General features: G+C 39.1%; 1 protein-coding gene across 1 annotated transcript in view; it reads right to left on the reverse strand.

The window, feature by feature from the left end:
* Positions 1 to 16,238: 16,238 nt before the first annotated feature.
* Positions 16,239 to 19,526, reverse strand: part of LOC125763362 (protein sickie-like) — a 52,594-nt gene continuing 49,306 nt past the window's right edge. Inside the window, exon 8 of the mRNA XM_049426437.1 lies at positions 16,239 to 19,501. Coding sequence (XP_049282394.1) covers positions 18,902 to 19,501 — 600 coding nt within the window. The 3' untranslated portion in view covers positions 16,239 to 18,901. The remainder of the gene's footprint in view (positions 19,502 to 19,526) is intronic.

Genomic DNA, 19,526 nt, shown 5'->3' on the forward strand with positions numbered 1-19,526 from the left:
AATTGGGGCAAAAATGAGGAAAATTTCACGTTTTCTAAACAGGGTATGGAACTTGGTTCCTCAAATAACTTCTGCCACGGACACCTGAGAGCATGGCCGTCCAAGAAGAAAATGTAGCCATTGTTGCCATCTATCGACCACAAGTTAAAGATTGGCGATCCGTTGCAAACCGACCGAGTTATAGGCAAAAGTTGGTGCAAAAATGAGAAAAATTTTACATTTTCTCAAACAGGGTAAGGAACTTGTTTCCTCGAATAACTTCCGGCACGGACACCTGAGAGCATGGCTGTCCAAGAAGAAAATGTAGCCATTGGTGTCATCTACCGACCACAAGTTAAAGATTGCCAATCCGTTGGATACGGACCGAGTTACAGGCAAAACTTGGTGCAAAAATGAGCCTTAGTAAATTTTTATTTTTTTGAATTTTTTGATTTTTTTATTATTTTTCACTCTTTTTTTTATTTAAAGCATTACTTGAGTGAAAAGAAACACATTGCAACCAATTGGCATTAAAATAAATCAATTTCATTTTTTTTGCAAAATTTCTCAAAAAAATCGTAAGGGGTAAGCCTTATGAAATTTTCGAGTTGAAAATTTTTTAAAAATTTTTTTCTGATTTTTTATTCTATTTTTAATTTAAAGCATTATTTAAGTGAAAAGAAACACATTGCAACAAATTTGCATGAAAATATATCACATTTATAAATTTTGCTCAATTGCTCAAAAATGAGGAAAATTTTACATTTTCTCAAACAGGGTAAGGAACTTGGTTCCTCGAATATCTTTCGGCACAGACATCTGAGGGCATGGCCGTCCAAGAAGAAAATGTAGCCATTGTTACCATCTATCGACCACAAGTTAAAGATTGGCGATCCGTTGGATACCGACCGAGTTATAGGCAAAAATTGGGGCAAAAATGAGGAAAATTTCACGTTTTCTAAACAGGGTATGGAACTTGGTTCCTCAAATAACTTCTGCCACGGACACCTGAGAGCATGGCCGTCCAAGAAGAAAATGTAGCCATTGTTGCCATCTATCGACCACAAGTTAAAGATTGGCAATCCGTTGGATACCGACCGAGTTATAGGCAAAAATTGGGGCAAAAATGAGGAAAATTTCACGTTTTCTAAACAGGGTATGGAACTTGGTTCCTCAAATAACTTCCGGTAAGGACACCTGAGAGCATGGCCGTCCAAGAAGAAAATGTAGCCATTGTTGCCATCTATCGACCACAAGTTAAAGATTGGCGATCCGTTGGATACCGACCGAGTTATAGGCAAAAATTGGGGCAAAAATGAGGAAAATTTTACGTTTTCTCAAACAGGGTATGGAACTTGGTCCCTCGAATAACTTCCGGCACGGACACCTTAGGGCATGGCCGTCCAAGAACAAAATGTAGCCATTGTTGCCATCTATCGACCACAAGTTAAAGATTGGCGATCCGTTGGATACCGACCGAGTTATAGGCAAAAATTGGGGCAAAAATGAGGAAAATTTCACGTTTTCTAAACAGGGTATGGAACTTGGTTCCTCAAATAACTTCTGCCACGGACACCTGAGAGCATGGCCGTCCAAGAAGAAAATGTAGCCATTGTTGCCATCTATCGACCACAAGTTAAAGATTGGCGATCCGTTGCAAACCGACCGAGTTATAGGCAAAAGTTGGTGCAAAAATGAGAAAAATTTTACATTTTCTCAAACAGGGTAAGGAACTTGTTTCCTCGAATAACTTCCGGCACGGACACCTGAGAGCATGGCTGTCCAAGAAGAAAATGTAGCCATTGGTGTCATCTACCGACCACAAGTTAAAGATTGCCAATCCGTTGGATACGGACCGAGTTACAGGCAAAACTTGGTGCAAAAATGAGCCTTAGTAAATTTTTATTTTTTTGAATTTTTAGATTTTTTTATTATTTTTCACTCTTTTTTTTATTTAAAGCATTACTTGAGTGAAAAGAAACACATTGCAACCAATTGGCATTAAAATAAATCAATTTCATTTTTTTTGCAAAATTTCTCAAAAAAATCGTAAGGGGTAAGCCTTATGAAATTTTCGAGTTGAAAATTTTTTAAAAATTTTTTTCTGATTTTTTATTCTATTTTTAATTTAAAGCATTATTTAAGTGAAAAGAAACACATTGCAACAAATTTGCATGAAAATATATCACATTTATAAATTTTGCTCAATTGCTCAAAAATGAGGAAAATTTTACATTTTCTCAAACAGGGTAAGGAACTTGGTTCCTCGAATATCTTTCGGCACAGACATCTGAGGGCATGGCCGTCCAAGAAGAAAATGTAGCCATTGTTACCATCTATCGACCACAAGTTAAAGATTGGCGATCCGTTGGATACCGACTGAGTTATAGGCAAAAATTGGGGCAAAAATGGGGAAAATTTCACGTTTTCTAAACAGGGTATGGAACTTGGTCCCTCAAATAACTTCCGGCACGGACACCTGAGAGCATGGCCGTCCAAGAACAAAATGTAGCCATTGGTGTCATCTACCGACCACAAGTTAAAGATTGCAAATCCGTTGAATACGGACCGAGTTACAGGCAAAACTTGGTGCAAAAATGAGCCTTAGTAAATTTTTATTTTTTTGAATTTTTAGATTTATTTATTATTTTTCACTCTTTTTTTTATTTAAATCATTACTTGAGTGAAAAGAAACACATTGCAACCAATTGGCATTAAAATAAATCAATTTCATTTTTTTTGCAAAATTTCTCAAAAAAATCGTAAGGGGTAAGCCTTATGAAATTTTCGAGTTGAAAATTTAAAAAAAAAATTTTCTGATTATTTATTCTATTTTTAATTTAAAGCATTATTAGAGTGAAAAGAAACACATTGCAACAAATTTGCATGAAAATATATCACATTTATAAATTTTGCTAAATTGCTCAAAAATGAGGAAAATTTTACATTTTCTCAAACAGGGTAAGGAACTTGGTTCCTCGAATAACTTTCGGCACAGACATCTGAGGGCTTGGCCGTTCAAGAAGAAAATGTAGCCATTGGTGCCATCTATCGACACCAGTAAAAGATTGGCGATCCGTTGCAAACCGACCGAGTTATAGGCAAAAGTTGGTGCAATAATGAGGAAAATTTTACATTTTCTCAAACAGGGTAAGGAACTTGGTTCCTCGAATATCTTTCGGCACAGACATCTGAGGGCATGGCCGTCCAAGAAGAAAATGTAGCCATTGTTGCCATCTATCGACCACAAGTTAAAGATTGGCGATCCGTTGGATACCGACCGAGTTATAGGCAAAAATTGGGGCAAAAATGAGGAAAATTTTACATTTTCTCAAACAGGGTAAGGAACTTGGTTCCTCGAATATCTTTCGGCACAGACATCTGAGGGCATGGCCGTCCAAGAAGAAAATGTAGCCATTGTTGCCATCTATCGACCACAAGTTAAAGATTGGCGATCCGTTGGATACCGACCGAGTTATAGGCAAAAATTGGGGCAAAAATGAGGAAAATTTCACGTTTTCTAAACAGGGTATGGAACTTGGTTCCTCAAATAACTTCTGCCACGGACACCTGAGAGCATGGCCGTCCAAGAAGAAAATGTAGCCATTGTTGCCATCTATCGACCACAAGTTAAAGATTGGCGATCCGTTGGATACCGACCGAGTTATAGGCAAAAATTGGGGCAAAAATGAGGAAAATTTCACGTTTTCTAAACAGGGTATGGAACTTGGTTCCTCAAATAACTTCTGCCACGGACACCTGAGAGCATGGCCGTCCAAGAAGAAAATGTAGCCATTGTTGCCATCTATCGACCACAAGTTAAAGATTGGCGATCCGTTGCAAACCGACCGAGTTATAGGCAAAAGTTGGTGCAAAAATGAGAAAAATTTTACATTTTCTCAAACAGGGTAAGGAACTTGTTTCCTCGAATAACTTCCGGCACGGACACCTGAGAGCATGGCTGTCCAAGAAGAAAATGTAGCCATTGGTGTCATCTACCGACCACAAGTTAAAGATTGCCAATCCGTTGGATACGGACCGAGTTACAGGCAAAACTTGGTGCAAAAATGAGCCTTAGTAAATTTTTATTTTTTTGAATTTTTTGATTTTTTTATTATTTTTCACTCTTTTTTTTATTTAAAGCATTACTTGAGTGAAAAGAAACACATTGCAACCAATTGGCATTAAAATAAATCAATTTCATTTTTTTTGCAAAATTTCTCAAAAAAATCGTAAGGGGTAAGCCTTATGAAATTTTCGAGTTGAAAATTTTTTAAAAATTTTTTTCTGATTTTTTATTCTATTTTTAATTTAAAGCATTATTTAAGTGAAAAGAAACACATTGCAACAAATTTGCATGAAAATATATCACATTTATAAATTTTGCTCAATTGCTCAAAAATGAGGAAAATTTTACATTTTCTCAAACAGGGTAAGGAACTTGGTTCCTCGAATATCTTTCGGCACAGACATCTGAGGGCATGGCCGTCCAAGAAGAAAATGTAGCCATTGTTACCATCTATCGACCACAAGTTAAAGATTGGCGATCCGTTGGATACCGACCGAGTTATAGGCAAAAATTGGGGCAAAAATGAGGAAAATTTCACGTTTTCTAAACAGGGTATGGAACTTGGTTCCTCAAATAACTTCTGCCACGGACACCTGAGAGCATGGCCGTCCAAGAAGAAAATGTAGCCATTGTTGCCATCTATCGACCACAAGTTAAAGATTGGCAATCCGTTGGATACCGACCGAGTTATAGGCAAAAATTGGGGCAAAAATGAGGAAAATTTCACGTTTTCTAAACAGGGTATGGAACTTGGTTCCTCAAATAACTTCCGGTAAGGACACCTGAGAGCATGGCCGTCCAAGAACAAAATGTAGCCATTGTTGCCATCTATCGACCACAAGTTAAAGATTGGCGATCCGTTGGATACCGACCGAGTTATAGGCAAAAATTGGGGCAAAAATGAGGAAAATTTTACGTTTTCTCAAACAGGGTATGGAACTTGGTCCCTCGAATAACTTCCGGCACGGACACCTTAGGGCATGGCCGTCCAAGAACAAAATGTAGCCATTGTTGCCATCTATCGACCACAAGTTAAAGATTGGCGATCCGTTGGATACCGACCGAGTTATAGGCAAAAATTGGGGCAAAAATGAGGAAAATTTCACGTTTTCTAAACAGGGTATGGAACTTGGTTCCTCAAATAACTTCTGCCACGGACACCTGAGAGCATGGCCGTCCAAGAAGAAAATGTAGCCATTGTTGCCATCTATCGACCACAAGTTAAAGATTGGCGATCCGTTGCAAACCGACCGAGTTATAGGCAAAAGTTGGTGCAAAAATGAGAAAAATTTTACATTTTCTCAAACAGGGTAAGGAACTTGTTTCCTCGAATAACTTCCGGCACGGACACCTGAGAGCATGGCTGTCCAAGAAGAAAATGTAGCCATTGGTGTCATCTACCGACCACAAGTTAAAGATTGCCAATCCGTTGGATACGGACCGAGTTACAGGCAAAACTTGGTGCAAAAATGAGCCTTAGTAAATTTTTATTTTTTTGAATTTTTTGATTTTTTTATTATTTTTCACTCTTTTTTTTATTTAAAGCATTACTTGAGTGAAAAGAAACACATTGCAACCAATTGGCATTAAAATAAATCAATTTCATTTTTTTTGCAAAATTTCTCAAAAAAATCGTAAGGGGTAAGCCTTATGAAATTTTCGAGTTGAAAATTTTTTAAAAATTTTTTTCTGATTTTTTATTCTATTTTTAATTTAAAGCATTATTTAAGTGAAAAGAAACACATTGCAACAAATTTGCATGAAAATATATCACATTTATAAATTTTGCTCAATTGCTCAAAAATGAGGAAAATTTTACATTTTCTCAAACAGGGTAAGGAACTTGGTTCCTCGAATATCTTTCGGCACAGACATCTGAGGGCATGGCCGTCCAAGAAGAAAATGTAGCCATTGTTACCATCTATCGACCACAAGTTAAAGATTGGCGATCCGTTGGATACCGACTGAGTTATAGGCAAAAATTGGGGCAAAAATGGGGAAAATTTCACGTTTTCTAAACAGGGTATGGAACTTGGTCCCTCAAATAACTTCCGGCACGGACACCTGAGAGCATGGCCGTCCAAGAACAAAATGTAGCCATTGGTGTCATCTACCGACCACAAGTTAAAGATTGCAAATCCGTTGAATACGGACCGAGTTACAGGCAAAACTTGGTGCAAAAATGAGCCTTAGTAAATTTTTATTTTTTTGAATTTTTAGATTTATTTATTATTTTTCACTCTTTTTTTTATTTAAATCATTACTTGAGTGAAAAGAAACACATTGCAACCAATTGGCATTAAAATAAATCAATTTCATTTTTTTTGCAAAATTTCTCAAAAAAATCGTAAGGGGTAAGCCTTATGAAATTTTCGAGTTGAAAATTTAAAAAAAAAATTTTCTGATTATTTATTCTATTTTTAATTTAAAGCATTATTAGAGTGAAAAGAAACACATTGCAACAAATTTGCATGAAAATATATCACATTTATAAATTTTGCTAAATTGCTCAAAAATGAGGAAAATTTTACATTTTCTCAAACAGGGTAAGGAACTTGGTTCCTCGAATAACTTTCGGCACAGACATCTGAGGGCTTGGCCGTTCAAGAAGAAAATGTAGCCATTGGTGCCATCTATCGACACCAGTAAAAGATTGGCGATCCGTTGCAAACCGACCGAGTTATAGGCAAAAGTTGGTGCAATAATGAGAAAAATTTTACATTTTCTCAAACAGGGTAAGGAACTTGTTTCCTCGAATAACTTCCGGCACGGACACCTGAGAGCATGGCCGTCCAAGAAGAAAATGTAGCCATTGGTGTCATCTACCGACCACAAGTTAAAGATTGCCAATCCGTTGGATACGGACCGAGTTACAGGCAAAACTTGGTGCAAAAATGAGCCTTAGTAAATTTTTATTTTTTTGAATTTTTAGATTTTGTTATTATTTTTCACTCTATTTTTTATTTAAATCATTACTTGAGTGAAAAGAAACACATTGCAACCAATTGGCATTAAAATAAATCAATTTCATTTTTTTTTGCAAAATTTCTCAAAAAAATCGTAAGGGGTAAGCCTTATGAAATTTTCGAGTTGAAAATTTTTTAAAAATTTTTTTCTGATTTTTTATTCTATTTTTAATTTAAAGCATTATTTGAGTGAAAAGAAACACATTGCAACAAATTTGCATGAAAATATATCACATTTATAAATTTTGCTCAATTGCTCAAAAATGAGGAAAATTTTACATTTTCTCAAACAGGGTAAGGAACTTGGTTCCTCGAATATCTTTCGGCACAGACATCTGAGGGCATGGCCGTCCAAGAAGAAAATGTAGCCATTGTTGCCATCTATCGACCACAAGTTAAAGATTGGCGATCCGTTGGATACCGACCGAGTTATAGGCAAAAATTGGGGCAAAAATGAGGAAAATTTCACGTTTTCTAAACAGGGTATGGAACTTGGTTCCTCAAATAACTTCTGCCACGGACACCTGAGAGCATGGCCGTCCAAGAACAAAATGTAGCCATTGTTGCCATCTATCGACCACAAGTTAAAGATTGGCGATCCGTTGGATACCGACCGAGTTATAGGCAAAAATTGGGGCAAAAATGGGGAAAATTTTACATTTTCTCAAACAGGGTAAGGAACTTGTTTCCTCGAATAACTTCCGGCACGGACACCTGAGAGCATGGCTGCCCAAGAAGAAAATGTAGCCATTTGTGTCATCTACCGACCACAAGTTAAAGATTGCCAATCCGTTGGATACGGACCGAGTTACAGGCAAAACTTGGTGCAAAAATGAGCCTTAGTAAATTTTTATTTTTTTGAATTTTTAGATTTTTTTATTATTTTTCACTCTATTTTTTATTTAAATCATTACTTGAGTGAAAAGAAACACATTGCAACCAATTGGCATTAAAATAAATCAATTTCATTTTTTTTGCAAAATTTCTCAAAAAAATCGTAAGGGGTAAGCCTTATGAAATTTTCGAGTTGAAAATTTTTTAAAAATTTTTTTCTGATTTTTTATTCTATTTTTAATTTAAAGCATTATTTGAGTGAAAAGAAACACATTGCAACAAATTTGCATGAAAATATATCACATTTATAAATTTTGCTCAATTGCTCAAAAATGAGGAAAATTTTACATTTTCTCAAACAGGGTAAGGAACTTGGTTCCTCGAATATCTTTCGGCACAGACATCTGAGGGCATGGCCGTCCAAGAAGAAAATGTAGCCATTGTTGCCATCTATCGACCACAAGTTAAAGATTGGCGATCCGTTGGATACCGACCGAGTTATAGGCAAAAATTGGGGCAAAAATGAGGAAAATTTCACGTTTTCTAAACAGGGTATGGAACTTGGTTCCTCAAATAACTTCTGCCACGGACACCTGAGAGCATGGCCGTCCAAGAAGAAAATGTAGCCATTGTTGCCATCTATCGACCACAAGTTAAAGATTGGCGATCCGTTGGATACCGACCGAGTTATAGGCAAAAATTGGGGCAAAAATGAGGAAAATTTCACGTTTTCTAAACAGGGTATGGAACTTGGTTCCTCAAATAACTTCTGCCACGGACACCTGAGAGCATGGCCGTCCAAGAAGAAAATGTAGCCATTGTTGCCATCTATCGACCACAAGTTAAAGATTGGCGATCCGTTGCAAACCGACCGAGTTATAGGCAAAAGTTGGTGCAAAAATGAGAAAAATTTTACATTTTCTCAAACAGGGTAAGGAACTTGTTTCCTCGAATAACTTCCGGCACGGACACCTGAGAGCATGGCTGTCCAAGAAGAAAATGTAGCCATTGGTGTCATCTACCGACCACAAGTTAAAGATTGCCAATCCGTTGGATACGGACCGAGTTACAGGCAAAACTTGGTGCAAAAATGAGCCTTAGTAAATTTTTATTTTTTTGAATTTTTTGATTTTTTTATTATTTTTCACTCTTTTTTTTATTTAAAGCATTACTTGAGTGAAAAGAAACACATTGCAACCAATTGGCATTAAAATAAATCAATTTCATTTTTTTTGCAAAATTTCTCAAAAAAATCGTAAGGGGTAAGCCTTATGAAATTCTCGAGTTGAAAATTTTTTAAAAATTTTTTTCTAATTTTTTATTCTATTTTTAATTTAAAGCATTATTTAAGTGAAAAGAAACACATTGCAACAAATTTGCATGAAAATATATCACATTTATAAATTTTGCTCAATTGCTCAAAAATGAGGAAAATTTTACATTTTCTCAAACAGGGTAAGGAACTTGGTTCCTCGAATATCTTTCGGCACAGACATCTGAGGGCATGGCCGTCCAAGAAGAAAATGTAGCCATTGTTACCATCTATCGACCACAAGTTAAAGATTGGCGATCCGTTGGATACCGACCGAGTTATAGGCAAAAATTGGGGCAAAAATGAGGAAAATTTCACGTTTTCTAAACAGGGTATGGAACTTGGTTCCTCAAATAACTTCTGCCACGGACACCTCAGAGCATGGCCGTCCAAGAAGAAAATGTAGCCATTGTTGCCATCTATCGACCACAAGTTAAAGATTGGCAATCCGTTGGATACCGACCGAGTTATAGGCAAAAATTGGGGCAAAAATGAGGAAAATTTCACGTTTTCTAAACAGGGTATGGAACTTGGTTCCTCAAATAACTTCCGGTAAGGACACCTGAGAGCATGGCCGTCCAAGAAGAAAATGTAGCCATTGTTGCCATCTATCGACCACAAGTTAAAGATTGGCGATCCGTTGGATACCGACCGAGTTATAGGCAAAAATTGGGGCAAAAATGAGGAAAATTTTACGTTTTCTCAAACAGGGTATGGAACTTGGTCCCTCGAATAACTTCCGGCACGGACACCTTAGGGCATGGCCGTCCAAGAACAAAATGTAGCCATTGTTGCCATCTATCGACCACAAGTTAAAGATTGGCGATCCGTTGGATACCGACCGAGTTATAGGCAAAAATTGGGGCAAAAATGAGGAAAATTTCACGTTTTCTAAACAGGGTATGGAACTTGGTTCCTCAAATAACTTCTGCCACGGACACCTGAGAGCATGGCCGTCCAAGAAGAAAATGTAGCCATTGTTGCCATCTATCGACCACAAGTTAAAAATTGGCGATCCGTTGCAAACCGACCGAGTTATAGGCAAAAGTTGGTGCAAAAATGAGAAAAATTTTACATTTTCTCAAACAGGGTAAGGAACTTGTTTCCTCGAATAACTTCCGGCACGGACACCTGAGAGCATGACTGTCCAAGAAGAAAATGTAGCCATTGGTGTCATCTACCGACCACAAGTTAAAGACTGCCAATCCGTTGGATACGGACCGAGTTACAGGCAAAACTTGGTGCAAAAATGAGCCTTAGTAAATTTTTATTTTTTTGAATTTTTTGATTTTTTTATTATTTTTCACTCTTTTTTTTATTTAAAGCATTACTTGAGTGAAAAGAAACACATTGCAACCAATTGGCATTAAAATAAATCAATTTCATTTTTTTTGCAAAATTTCTCAAAAAAATCGTAAGGGGTAAGCCTTATGAAATTTTCGAGTTGAAAATTTTTTAAAATTTTTTTTCTGATTTTTTATTCTATTTTTAATTTAAAGCATTATTTGAGTGAAAAGAAACACATTGCAACAAATTTGCATGAAAATATATCACATTTATAAATTTTGCTAAATTGCTCAAAAATGAGGAAAATATTACATTTTCTCAAACAGGGTAAGGAACTTGGTTCCTCGAATATCTTTCGGCACAGACATCTGAGGGCATGGCCGTCCAAGAAGAAAATGTAGCCATTGTTGCCATCTATCGACCACAAGTTAAAGATTGGCGATCCGTTGGATACCGACCGAGTTATAGGTGTGGTAGGTAGATAGATGGGGTAGGTGGATGATCCGCCTCTACTACAATGTTCTTCCAATCTTAAAAGATTTCTATTTTAAACAGCTTATGCAAAAGCCCGGCACTATATATTGGATAATCCATAAATCCTTCGTTACCACCAAAGCAAGAGGTGTACCAAATTCAATCAAACAACTCTACCACAATCTGCACCTCACATATCAACGTATGCATCACAGACCAATTCCAATTTGGCCTTGTAGGTATGTTGACGAAAAAAAAACACACGGCACAACTTTCCACTTACAACAACATACCATTACTGATGGTTTAGCTTTGAAGCAAGCTTCAATTAATTTACAACAATCTGATCCATGGGCCGTTCTGCTTCGCTGGAGCCAAATAGTATTCATCAAAACATCATCCACAATTTCCTGCCTACGTACCAAAAACAAGCAAAAAGGAATCGAGCACAAATTGTACAAATAAAAAATTCGAAAAACAACTGTTTGGTTGACGAGTTGTTCATTAAAAATGTGGAGCCTGCCACGAAATTACCAACAATCCCCCCACATCTCCATGTGGCCATTTCTTTCTTCTCCAGCACCAACAAAACAACGAAGCAGAACTCTGGGACACGATCAGCCAATTCGTCTATTTCCATCAAAGGGAACTATAGCAGGGGTGTTGTATAGTGTGCCGAGGGTTGTTTTTCTACCAATTTTTCCCCACCTCTTTCCGGCTTTTCAAAGCTCCAAATGTGTACACACATATATTTTTGGGATGTGGAATATTCTGTTTTGAACTCTCTCTCTACATTGCGCTCACAGTGAGGAATGTTCACGTACGCGCAATCCTTATTCAACCGAGAAAAACAGCCACATACATACACATATATAGTTATGCGCACGGATCTGCGATTCTGTGTATGTGCAAAATAACTTTCCTTTTTCATCAATGCCCGGGGAGCCGGACGAGGTTCCGGTGGTGTCATGCAATTTTTGGAGGACCTCCGGGTGATGTCGATTTTTTTGCCCACACCCGAAAGCAAGCAAGTGTGTATTATTTTTTATAATGCTGTACTAAAAGCTGCCTCCTGATGGGTTCCTTTAGCGATATATGTATTTTTTTTCTTTTTTTTGCAGTTTTTAGTGGTAAGGCAAACATGGTGGCTCCCGGGACGACATGCGTTCCCGCTTTATGGTGCATACAGTTTGAAGGCAGTAATAGTGGAAGCGCACTCAGGCAATACACAGCAAGCCGCCACTATTTGTACATTCATTCAATAAATACACATACGCACATACGCGACGGGTGGATCCCTAGCCTCTCTCGCCCTCGAACCCCAGAACACTACCGGGAGCCAGTACACTATGGACACGAAATTAAAATATCCAACCGGGACCATAAACTGTTCGGTAAGGGCGACGATTCAAAGCTAGTTCCATAAGCCTTTTTCCGCCTTTCTCCCACGTTCGCACGCTCCATGAAGCTGGGTGCTGTTTGTCGACCGAGGTCTAATTCCAGCACTACCCAACATCCCCTTCTAGCGGCAAAACCATTGGAAAATGAAAAGCTAACAAAACCAGACAAAACAGACATCCTCCTCCACTCGGTTGCATACAGATTTTGTTCCCCGTCCCCCATTCAGAAACGTGTTGTTTGGACGACGCGCTGTTGCACACGCCTGTCGATGACTGTTCATTCTGGGCGCACGCTTGCGCCACCCCCCCCCCCTGGCTGAGGGTGTCCACGTTCAGCAGACGGCCAAAAAAGCAGTGCTTGGGTCAGCGTTCATTAATTCACTCTCTGGTGACTGGTAGAGAACTTTGGCGAAAAACATACACCCTTTGCCTAGTGCCGCCAGCTTAAGCACCCATCATCCGTCATCCGTGGCCCTCACACTGTGCCGAACAAACTGTAAACCGTAAAGCAGTGGTGATGTTCGTAAATGTGCCTTAAAAAACAGAGATTGAGACCTTACAATGATCGTAAAAAAGGCGAAACCTTACCATCAATGGTTGGCGTCATAGTTCCCAAACGATGACCGAATGTTGCTGTGGAATGACTGGCCTGTGGTCGTCATAGGACGTGCTCAAAAAAAAAAAATCTATGACGATGAACGTGAAGCAACCGAGAACGAAGACACACCAAAACAGCGAATGGATTGATTGTTTGTTTGTTAAATAATAAATATTTAATCACACTACATGTTGTAATGCTTCAAAATCCGTCGAATGGATGACTTCTATCGATAGTGAGTTAAAAACCAAATCAAAAGGCGTCCGCGTTTCTGGCAAGAATTTAAACAAAGAAACCAACAACGACCCTTTCGTGTACATTGAATTCAAATGTTTAAAAGCATTCAATTTCCTATGGGACACGCTCGCTTCGAAGGCAAATTTTACCCATCCACAGCACAGCACAACCAACATCATTATGAAAGACAAGTAATATTCGGGAATATATCCCGAGGTGCTGTCTCCTCAGGATGAAGTGTAAAACTAACTGTCATAATTGTTATGGCTATGGTGAAAGTTTGCAATATAAATTATAAACTTCCAGAGGTGGCGGCCCCTTCTCACTCGTGGCTCTCCTCCAACGTCACCCGGGGGTGTTCCCTGGGAACCCCAGCAAAAAAGGTAGCTGTTGGCTTTTCCCATCGACACCACGCTCCATTATGTATTTCTGGGTAGAATTGCGTTCCCGGGGGGTGAGTGGTAGTCCGGCCCCCAAAAATTCTCCTGCTCCATTTTTATTAATATTTAATCAGCAACTCGCATTTGCATTCGCTTTAAATTTGAATGAATATTATAATCGAGCGATCCGTCCGTGCCGTACAAAATGATCTTCCTCTTCTCTACCTTCATGACCGTTGCAAAATAGGGAGGCGTTTTTTGAAGGTTATTTCCCAAACAAAACATCATCCCGCGTTTTCGAGCTGCTGGCAAACCAACGACAAACGGTGTAAAATTTAACAGAATATGTAACCACGAATGCTTTCGCTGTTGGAGAATAGGCTAAGGCATCTGGAAAGTGCACACCAAATCTTCCAGTTAAACAGGATGTCTAGAATTCGGGCAAACAGACGCAGAATTTTTCAATGCTTTTTTTTTGTTGGCCCGACGAAGAAGAATATTCCATTAAAGAATGAATTAAATTCCCGCTTCAGTCGATTTCATCTGCCCTAAAATGAATTTCCTTCCTTTACCATTTCCACTCTCTATCCGGAAGTATATCCCGGGTGTTCTCATCTCGATGCCAACAGCTAAAGATCGGACAGAAACATGCTCCCCAAATCCTATGCTGCTTTATTTCTTTGGACGGATTGTACGGAACCATACGAACGTACCGAAGGCTGTAGTAGCTTGAAATCTAGGCCACATTCCTCACGTCCAGTAGTTCTCGTCGCCATCATCCGTCAGTAACTACACCCCTGGAGATATAGCAGCAACAGTCGTCGGCGAGCTCGAAATCGACCACCCGAGTCGGGATGCATGGTGGCTCAGCTGTTTTTACGTCGAAATAATTGAAATAATTACCAATCCATTAAAATTTAATTACGATTTAATTATATTTAGAAAACAGAAAATGTCCCCTTTCATTTCGGTGCGAAGGCAGTTTGTTTCAATGCTTGAAGTACAAGGTATGGGGCAATGTCTGGAATTGCCTGGGAGAAACCCTCTCTTTATGTTCTTCCTAACGTCGTCCATGGAGCATAGACGACTGATGAAGCAAGGATTCGGGATTGAGTCGAACACAAAAAAAAACCCCGAAGCTTTACTCACACATAAAAACAAGGAAAAAACAAAAAAAAGTGTATGAGAGGCCGTTGGCGGTTTTGTGGCCAGTATACATTTATACACCCCCTCCCCGGAGTGCCCGGAATCGATGGGTAGGATAATCGATAATCTGATTGGTATGTTGCTTTCTTGCGTTTGTGGTTTTTGAGAGGAAAGTGGGAAAAAAGGATCTGTTAGGCGCCACACTCAGGATCAGAATGAAATCGAATGTAGAAAAAGTTGAAGGAGGCCTGTTGTGAAAACCATCATCATCATCATCCCCAACCCTATTACCACAATATGGAGCATCCCTTTTTCTAGTTAGAGTTCATTAATTCTAATAACGCATTGACAATCGGAATATTGGTTTTTGGATTATCCGTTTTCCGGTTTTTTTGTCATGCTGGTCTTTGGTCACTTTTGAACCGAAACAAAAACGAAGGTTTCGTTGGATCCGTTCTTGAACCAATGTGTCTCGGTAAGCTAAACCACCATACGGCGACAACAGGGAGGAACTGTAGGATCCGGAAAAGGTAGCGAAAGTGAGACCTCTTGCGGTTGGTACGTGCCACCCATACGTAAGATGCTTAAACGGAGCGAAACATTCCGATTTTTATCTGCTTTTGTCATCGAAATCCTTTTCCGGTTCCGTACACATTTTTGGTAGCAGAAACGGACACATCGGCAACACAGGATGATGGTGTGAGAGAAGATAACATCCGATAGTATCTTCGATCTTTGATTGAAGATGTATGTAGATTGAAGGGTTCCCAATAATGGATTTGCAGTGATGCAAAATTTAACAAAGTTACACAGGGTAGAAACTAGAGATGAAAATAACAGCTCTTTTTAGTGAGTCAATTCAGAATATTAGGAATCAGCTCGTTTAACGACTCATTTCGGAGTCATAAAAAAACCCGGCATAAACGTAGAAGCTAAGGATCGATCATTTTACTCACTCATGAGTGGTGAGTAAATACGTGAATTGAAACGAAAATGTGCCAGTGAGTTGAAACAAAAATTAGTTGAGACGAAACGTTTGATACACATGAGTTGAATCGGAATACATGTGCACATACCCAAACTAGCCAAATGAATATGAAACGGGATCCGCCTCTCCTTAGGAGATTGGAAAATTTATAGATTTTATATATAGATTTATAGACAGTAGATCACGCAGAATGGAATGAAATTATTAGTAGAAATGTATTATGCTTTGTTTTAGTTATTAGAAGCACAATGTAAAAGCCTTACCTTTAAACAGCTCCCTAAATCTCCCTTGGAAAAAGTTGATAGAAGAATTTCACAACACTAACGCCAACTCCTTTTCAACTTTTCACTGTGATATTATCATTTCATCACCGATCTCAAGAACTTTCATTCGCTTATTTTTTTTCTTTAATAATTTAATAGCTGTTTTTCGTTTATTGAAGTTCACGTTATCAATAAATTGTTTCCTTAGTTTACCGCGCAGTGTTGTTCGATTGAGTTATGCTTCTTGTTTCGCTTCTTGCCTTTCCATTGTTAGTGTCCGTCTCACCTTCACTGTATTATCACTCCTTCCCGTAATTGTAATTTTTTTTTTCATTTGTTTTATTTAAGAAAGTTTGACGTTTATGCGTGTGTGTCTTTTTTCGATTTTTCCATTTTTGTTGTATTATTTGTTTGATAAAGTTAAATGTTGCATTCATGGCCACTTAAACACTGTGTTGTATATGTTTACTGAAGGGAGAGTTTTGTGTGTGTTTTATCATTATTGTAGCAACGGTCGGGTCGAGCTTCTTCCTTCGTTTGTATTATTCCATTTTAGTTTTAGTTATATTCTCAGTTTCATTTTTTTATCACGAGTTGTATGAGTGTAATATCGTTTGGTTGTTTGCTTGATGATTATCCGCGAATGATGGAAGGAAGGTAAGTGCGTGAAAAGTAAGCGACCCGAAGAAGCAGAAATACATCTACGTACTCGCGAACAAAACTGATCGCAAAACGCAAAAGAAACGTGCGAAACTAATTATACTACACTATGTTACAAAACATGGATCGCAAAACATTGTAACCATGCATCGAGATGGTTTAAGTAGGGTGAAAAAGAACAACATGTCCTTACGTGTCGTTCACACGCAAGTACATATCTTCTCTTCCAGTGGGACAAAAAGGGCGAGTAGATTAAAGCTTTAGAAGCGACAAACAATCGAACGAGTTTTGGTTAACAAATACACGGGAAGAGATACACGAGAATAGCGGGGAAACGGGGAATTGTTTAACTGTTATGTTGTAAAGTTAGCACTTTTGTTGTTGTTTTTACACGATTCCTTACGAAGAATTGTTAAGGACTAAATTTCATACACTAGCTAGAGATGAAACGTACGCGCGATTGATTATGATAGATAGTTTTACCTTCGTATGATACTGCTTGAAACTAACATGTGAATAGTGTATGTAAAGGAGAGTCATTTATCGTTAAAGGATACCGGATACGCTTACGAGTTACTAACTATTTACAAAAGAAAACTCGTTTTCTTCTCATACACAATTGCTGCATTTTCTAGCTGCACACAATCTTCACTTACACGCCTTTACTTGCTTTGTGTAAACAAACCCAAAATACGCACATCCAAAAAACCCACAACAGCGCACAAAAACACAGTGCACCTACGTGGTACCAAAGTAATGGGAAATGTTATGGATACACTAATGCTGATGCTGTGATGTGCTTTGTTTTATCTCACAATCCTTAAGCTTATGGTCGAGTTACATACATTCAACAAACCGGTACAAATTAAATGTACACGCAGGTGTGAATGGTCGTTTCAAAATTCTCTCACAATTCAATTATTGTTTCCGTTGAACGCATTTTTGGTTGGAGTGCGTGTGTACCGCGCGGCGGATCCCTTTCAATGCAGGCAGTATTTTCATTAAATTTCGTTTAACTATTACACACGCACAAAATTCAGTCGCCATCATTTTACTTTCACTACAATCAATGCAAAATTCTCACCCCACGAGGGTTGCTTTCCCTGATCGAGATCAAACACGATCAATTTTCCACACGTTTGAATTCGTAGCGCAGCGGAAAAATTCTCCACTGACGTTTAATCAGTTTGCCCCTTGCTGGTATGCAACGCGCATTACACGTTCGCGCTGTTTCCGAAACCCACCAGTAGAGTGCGCTCTACGCACTTGCAGAGTTGATCGTCGATAGGCGTCGGGTTCGGTTCCTTTACACTACACACTTTGACGCATACACGCTACTGGCAAAGCTCTTTTTTGCCATGATTTGATTCGTGGAATAAGTAATTAGCTGGCACTTTTACTAGCATGACCATGTACAACTCACGTGTGAAATTGATATCACAAAATTGGTGCCACACTCGTATAGCTCGACTTTTACTCACACACACACACACCTGCCGAATAAACCTACGAAACGTGAGGGTAATGTATGCCGGTGTTCTGATTTGGGATCGTCCAGCTTTTTTGTTTTGTTTTGGTCCTGATTTTTTCTACCGCTCATACCATCAACCACATACCACACACCTTCGGCTCGGTTAATTAATTTAATGGCTTCACTTGCGTTAATGAGGCTTAATAATGACGATCGAAATGATGACACGTTTTTCTTCCATTCCATAGACACTCACACGCTGTGATGGTTATGGGAACAGAGAAGCGCGTTTTGGTTTACCTGCACGCATGTATGTACACTGCAATTTCATCAATATTACCTTATCGGTGGCCCCACCAATTGGACCATTGGAGTGAAATTAATTAATAGCCTTTTTCGCGCCTCCACCTCGTGTCACTGTGTGTGGGGAGGGTGGGTAGGATACAGTTGAATTTCCTTACCGCTACTGATTGCAGGCAGCGGCAACAAAGAATGAACTGCAACCTTGTATTTGGGTGTTGTTGTTGGTCACAAAGAGGGTAGATTATTTTAATCCACAGGCAGCATTCATTTCCTGTTTGTTCGTGTTCTTCATGGCGACTGTTTCGTTTCGCTAGGCTTATGAAAAATCCCATAAGCCATAAAAAGTTGCTCCTGCTGTGTAAATATACACTTTTTCGAGTTTACACATCGTTAACTCTGCTATCTTGTTTTGGTGTGTGTTACTTTGTGGTGTATCATCTTCCAAGTTATGGTGTATGTGAATTAATTCTTGCGATACATCAATTTCTGGTTGGTGTTCTACTGCGTCTATCCTCGTCCTTTTTGAGGTCAAACTTACTCCGCACCAGCCGAACTATCGTGCGTCATGTTCGAATCTAAACTAGCACAATCAGAGTCTTGCTCCGCATTGCCATTGTAGTTGGCTGCTTCCTGCAGACGCATCAGCATATTTAACAGAGGATCTTGATTTTCCGAATTTCCTGGTGCGCTTGCCTCCAGCCCAACGTCATCGGCCGTAATTTGACGGAGCTGTGGTACCGTCGTCGGACCGACTGGCCACGGGTACGTTTCGCGAATGTACGTACAGGGATCAACCCATGCACCACCTCGACGACCGTACAGCTGAACACCCTCCCGGACGGCGTCCATCAGATATGGTGCCAAATGATAGTTCCAAACGTCCGTGAACCATACCTGCGAATCGGGTAGATTCATCGGACAGGACAGGAACAATCGTGGACCGATCGTAACATCGCTGGAACTGTGTGTCTCGAGGAAGCTGTTAATGTGTTGCCAGACGGTTGGCAACCATTTCAACACTTTCTCGAGCTGTGGCTGCTGTTGCTGGTTGTGCAACTCCACGGAAAACACCTTACGACGCAAGAATCGACCCAAGAATCCTTTCACCGGTTCCATATGGTTCGCCGTAAGAACCTGTAAATGGGAGTTTAAATACGAA

The sequence above is a fragment of the Anopheles funestus genome, chromosome 2RL, assembly GCF_943734845.2.
Source record: "Anopheles funestus chromosome 2RL, idAnoFuneDA-416_04, whole genome shotgun sequence".
Taxonomy (NCBI): Eukaryota; Metazoa; Arthropoda; class Insecta; order Diptera; family Culicidae; genus Anopheles; species Anopheles funestus.